The sequence below is a fragment of the Mercenaria mercenaria genome, chromosome 5, assembly GCF_021730395.1.
Source record: "Mercenaria mercenaria strain notata chromosome 5, MADL_Memer_1, whole genome shotgun sequence".
Lineage (NCBI taxonomy): Eukaryota > Metazoa > Mollusca > Bivalvia > Venerida > Veneridae > Mercenaria > Mercenaria mercenaria.
In genome coordinates, this window is record NC_069365.1 from 56,795,506 (window position 1) to 56,802,035 (window position 6,530).

Genomic DNA, 6,530 nt, shown 5'->3' on the forward strand with positions numbered 1-6,530 from the left:
ATTTCCAACACCAAAAACAGTAAGTTATAGATATTTGGTGGGTCTGTAAGCTTAAAAGTATTGTCCTGTCAATGATATAGATATCAACCTGTATTATGACATAACTCCTTATATATGCTCACAGTTTTTGCTATATCAGAGGCATTTTACACCTGTTTTTTGGACTAATAAGCAAAACAATTTAAAGCAAAAGCTGTGAATTTAATTTCAGATGTCATGTTATACAACACTAATTCAACAAGACGGATAGGAAATGGAAAAAGACGGTGTTTGACAACTCAACATGAAAATGGCAATATTTATAAATCATGTGTACTTGCACAGTCGGAAATGCAGTTTGCGTCACAGACGAATATTAACTTAAAGTCTTTATTTAAAGCCCCAATCTTTACTGCCCTGGTAGTAAATTTTGTCGGAGGAGCCTATCAAATAACAATGCTAGTCTAGGCTGGCTGTCAGCTAAACATAGCTCTCTAGCAATGTAAACAATGGGCAGTTGAAGAAGAATGTTTTGGTGGTTACAAATTAAGTAGTATCCATATTTTGTGCATCCATATTAGAATCAATCTTAGGGAAAATTCAAAGTTGAGACTAGCATCCTGATATTTAAACTTGTTATTGTAAACTGACCAGTGGAACTTCAAAATCAAACATTCATTTAGCTTTTCTGGCATTGCTGACACTGGCCCATTAATTGAGATAATCTTGCAATCAATGTAGAAAAAATAAACTATTTAAATCTGGGACAACCCACACTTAGCACGTGTTGCTGTGATAAGGCCTTGAAAATGATAAGCTATTTGAAATAATTTATCACTGTATGTCTGTAGTTTAGTTCTCTACATCTTGAATTAAAACTTGATTTTTTAAATAACATAAAAATATAACTGCAGAAATGATTATGATATTCTATTCAATTTAAAGATTCAAAAATTCTTTCCTGGCAAAGCTTTACAATATGTTCTAGGTGTTAATTCAATTGATACATGAAGCCTTCTGCCTATCAAGTTTGTAGATAAAATTAACCACGTGGGAATTGTTTACATTCTCTATTTCTCCAGGGTTCATGACCTCGTTAGCTCGTCCCGGCAAATTCAAATTTTTGACAGTTAGTTTGAATTATTTTTTGAAACTCTACTTCACAAAAATTGTTTCAAAAAATAATTACACCAATTGATAAATAATGTTTTATTGTGTATTTATGCAATTTTTTAGAACTTTCTATTCTGTAGTTTATTAAAAATTTTGAAAAGGGGCTCTCTGATATGAAGCATGCATAATTTTTATAAAAACCTGGCTTTTATATCGCAGTTGGGAGTTTAAGATAAGACGAGCGTTTGTTTATACCTTGTATTCCTCACATATTCTTATCATTTAGAAACGCAAACTATGGCGTAGTTTAAGGACCATATGTCAATTTGATTATACTTTTGATAATACGTAAATTATTTATTATTATATGAAAGTGCAAGGACACCACTCCAATATGTTTTACTTTATTACTTTAAAATTTGTCATTGTGTTCAGTATCACCAGTACTGTTCATAACAAATCAGGTAAAGATGTCATAATATATAGGGAAACGCTGAACAGTAACTACATAATCTGGTTATTGACTAGAACTGATTTGCATATCTCGTGCATATCTCGGGCATGATAAGCCTACAATATACAGAATGTTAATGAGCAGACGATTAATGAAATGAGGCAGTTTATAGGCAAAAAACGACAAATAATACAGTCAGGCAAATCATAAAGAGACACACTAGATGGTCTTTTTTATTGACAGGCTCCATTCTGCTGTCTGCTTTCTAAAAGTCACAGACTGCTACACGATTATAGTAAAATTGAACATATAATGCTACAGCGTTATTGTCAAAATTATAACTGCCTTGGATTCAATGGAAACAAACTTGCACCAAATTTAAATGTTTGTTTCAAGACAATCAATTTCAAAATCTGTTTAAACACCGTTTTTTCTTCAAGATTAAAAAAGGTAAAAAGAACCCAGACTTTCCAAGACTCTTTCTCAGAGCAAAACATTCATGGTATATGCCAGTGTAACTAGTTTTCGCTGTTTTTTATGAGCTCACAATATACGCACACGAGCAAAAACGAAAAATGTAAGTTTTCATCTAACTGATGAAAGCATTAGACGGTCTCGTAATTCATGCACAAATGCAATTTTTTTTTTCTCTTACAGACATTAACAACGTTGCATCCGGAACATGCTTTTTTCTGAAGGACTCGAGATGGAAAGGTTATGCCCATTGGGACAGACATAAATTATTGTCATGTTATTACTCTAAATGGAATTGTTAACATTTATCATCATTAACAGAACATTACAACCATATTCAAAAATATCACATTGTGTTGGCAATGCATTCGTTAGACATTATGTCTTAGACTAAATGTTGATGGATTAAACAAGGAATTACATCGGTGTAATTATGTACAAAAATGTGAAACGAAAGCGTACTTGTCTAACTCGCAAAAGAATGTCTTGCTTTTTGTTTGTAGCAGACTTCTGAACACCTTTACCATACGTTTGTTTTGCAAAATATTATCTGTTTCATCTTTTGTTATCTTTTTGTGGCTGTAATCAAACGTTGATGCTCGAACATGTACATTCTTCTTAGACCAAAATTCACATTTCTAGTGTTCGCAAACAACAATATATGAAAGACCAACCGTTGTGCTAACTTAAATGCGTGTATTAGCTTGAGAAGACTAATTTTCAAAGGTAAAGAAGGTGTTACATGTTATCATCTAGAATTTTGCGGACAAGTTAAATATTTGAATATATAATGCCGTTGTCAGAGCCATCAGGATTTACGCGTGACTGTGTACGTGAATATAGATGTAGGTTAAAATCTTGGCTGGGATTGTTTTTAAACTTGGCTTCGAGATTATGTTGTAATTAATCGTCAAGAACATATCGCTCTCCCTTTTTGTTCTATGGCCTTTAATTCAAACAATGCGGAGCTTTTGCGGAAACCCAGGCGTATACACTCTAGTCTCAATAGAATGCACAAATTGTTTTGGTAGTTTCTATATTACTATGGGCTTTTTATCACATCAAAATTATACAACAAAAGAACGTAAACACAAAAAGGGATGACATTTAATAGTCAGACTCCTTCCTACATGTAAAAGGTTGTAGTTCACTGATAGGTACTGCTCGTTACCACCTGCGGGGACCTCTGTTACTGTGTAACCCAATATTGTTACAATTGATATTTGATTCATGGAATTACCTATTTTGTTTTGTAAACATTGTAGTACCGTTACAGTAACTGTCACCCTTTTGCAATGATTTACCGGAAAGCAGCTTCATGGCCAAGACAAATGTTACTAAACTTGATCAAATAATGTTGAACTTTATATAGGTTCAATGTGTTCTTAAAATGTTGTAGAATATGTGATGTACTATCTATCTACCTATATTTAAGTTTAATAAGGGTCCATCCGACCTTTCAGGCACACTATAGCATTACGCAATGTATAGAGTATAGACCCCCGGCATGTCACCAGGCATGCCGTTAAAGATAATTTTTGAATCCAAAGTGGTGAAGAAAATTTACCTCTAACCAATTTCCGTAGAGTCTAGGCCAAAAAATCCAAATACTTTTGATGTCACTTCCAATGAGACCATAAACGACAGTGACCCGAGAAGAGACGCGGTTGCAAGACAAATACTGAGGTCGGTTGGTGCCGCAAATTATATGATATGTGATGTACATATGGGACAAGTCGCTTTATACCGACCAACTATATTTTCTGTTATGATTATTTCGATCAAATATGTTTAGAACTGCTATTTGTTACCATGAATATATATTAAACCAATTAAAACTTCACAAAAGAGGCTAAATTTGGTATTTTGCATATGAAGCTTAAATATATGTCTGTTTCTTTTGAAATGCGCCTCGTTACTTGTTTGTTCTTTTCTTCCTATAGAATCTACCTTAATGCCAGTATACAACTAAAAGTTAAAATAATTTTTAGATTTCAGACAAACACGCACGACTGGAATGATAAAAACAATTTAATTTGCTTTTGTATTTGGAAATTAGGGGAAAATGGTAGTGTTACCAAGAAAGCCAAAACATTTTATTTAGATTTTTAAAGAGACACGCAGGCGGGAATAGTAGATGAAAAATTAAAATTCTTTTAATCATTGCAAAATCGATGTTTTGGTCCACAAATAAACATATTCTGTATAACTGGGCTATTGAAATAAATCAAATATTGATAAGTTTTGGCAAGCATATATTAATCTGGTACCATTTGAAAATTTATTGTCTATTGAAAAAGAAAAAAAGAAGATATAAATTACAGGACAAAAATATGTTATAGATTTTTTTTACTTGATACTTTTTAATGATACTTCGACAGAAATCCTGTTATTACAGTGTAAGATTTATCATTTCGCAGTCAAAACACATGACTGTAGTGGTTTATGCATATCATTATGGTAATCTTATTTACTTATTCTTGTTCAGCAGCCACAACTCTTTCAAATGATACCAAAAACATGGGGTCAGCAGGCATCGAAATGTTCTCTATTTATGGATCTGATACCTTAATTAAATTAGAGTGACTATTTCCTACTTTGACGTAAGTGCGCCCTTTCCATTATTTTACGAAGTATGCTACTTAGGCCATGGACACACACACAAATTGCTTTAAAATGTTTTGTTTCATTTTACATTTTTAAAGTAATTCATTTTTAAAATTATTAGAGTGAAATTTTCAGATTATTAATCGGAAAATTTGTCACATGTGTTCGCGGCTTCATGTATAGTCATATAAGTGACTATCGTAGCTAGATTTCACTCTATAAAACAGGCTCCTTTTCTGGTTCCTTTACTTGGCTGAGTAACTTAGCACAGATAAATGATGGACTTATACTTTTGAAAATAAACTTGAGTATTCCTTGTTTAATTTACGTTAAAGATTTTTTATTAATCACCAATACCAGAATGGAAATAAAGCACTTTAATAAGGCCCGTGCATTTTTTGTCACTGGTGTTGACATCAAATACGGTGGCAATCATTTTATATAAACTTATCATGTTCTCTTTGTTACAAACGCAAATAGACATATTTTATTTGTTTGCTGTTATTTTTTGTTTGTGTATTTTAAACATCATTTACCTGTAAACTTAACCCCTAGTCCAAATATAATATCAGTCATTAATGTAAAACTTATCCATTTCTACTTGCTTGTCTGTTTCTCCAACACATATTTTTTTTTTCACTTCAGAACTCATATCCTATCGAAATCGTACACATCTTTTGTAAAACAAATATTAAAGACATTCTTTGGAAGCATAAGACGTAATCTAGCAACATAACAGCAGAGGTAATGGTATGTTTTGATTTTTTGACGGGATTGATTACTTTAATAACAAAATAAGATTAATCGATCGCTCACATTTACCATAAAAAGTAATGCTAGATTTTTACATGCCGTATTGCTCTAAATATTTCTAAATCATAATTATTTCAACTGAAATATTAAGAAAATTATATTTTCAGAAGATGAAAATATGAAGTGTTTTCATAATGTTTTCTCTTCTTTCTTATCATGTAAAACCGTATTCTTAAAAAAAAGAAAACTACTTTACCTTGACATATTTCCGCTCGCTAAACAACCAATAAAACTAGACACAAATATCAAGAAAACAGGAAAACAATTTCCCGCCATACTCTGAAGTTTTTTGTTAATCGATTAACTTTACTGCTTGTATCGAACTTCCCAAGAAAAAAACACACGTTAACACCGTGAACACAATAATTTATTGAAATTGAGGAACGTCTTTAAGCGTTCCAAATTATCTCCACTAATGAATAATTCGAGGCATACATATCCTCCTGGAATAGATATACTAAATTTTCACACTTATTTTCATTGTCGTCCGCCTATGTCTTCTGTGCATGGCACCGCGAGAAAATAGCAATTTCTGCTGACTCTCTGCTCAAGACAGATAGGACATTCAACTAGTACGCATTAGGCAACTCGGCTATTGAATGAAAATGTCAATATTTCACAGCAGCCATAGGTACTACTTGCATGGTCTGGAATTGATTGCTTCCAATCTATCTTTATTCGAATTAACTACGTTTGAGTTTAATATACAATACCTTGCAATTAACAAAATTGCTTAAATTAAGAACCATTTGTCACTATATCTACAATATATTAGTATAACAATAACCAGTTCTTTACTTATGTCATTATTACGCAAGGATGTGACTAAAAGCTCGCCCACTTTGCTCAATACGGAGAGCACAGATCTACGGACCGCAGGATTGTGAGTTCGATCCTCGGGCAAGGCTTACATAACGGTTTGATAAAGACAACGTGTCAGAAATCATTCGTCCTCCGCCTCTAAAGCTGGCAGTTTCTTGCGGAGAACAGGTCTGCACTGGTTCAAAATCAAGAAACTCTTGTTGGGTTAGCTTCGTAGCATAACTGAAATACAGTTGAAATACGGCGTTAAACCCAAAACATACAAAAT

General features: G+C 32.8%; 1 protein-coding gene across 1 annotated transcript in view; it reads right to left on the minus strand.

Annotated features, from left to right (window-relative positions):
- The window catches only part of LOC123558438 (glycine receptor subunit alpha-2-like), a 75,224-nt gene extending 69,047 nt beyond the window's left edge, over positions 1-6,177 (minus strand). The window contains exon 1 of the mRNA XM_053544617.1: positions 5,637-6,177. Coding sequence (XP_053400592.1) covers positions 5,637-5,716 — 80 coding nt within the window. The 5' untranslated portion in view covers positions 5,717-6,177. The remainder of the gene's footprint in view (positions 1-5,636) is intronic.
- Positions 6,178-6,530: the final 353 nt, after the last annotated feature.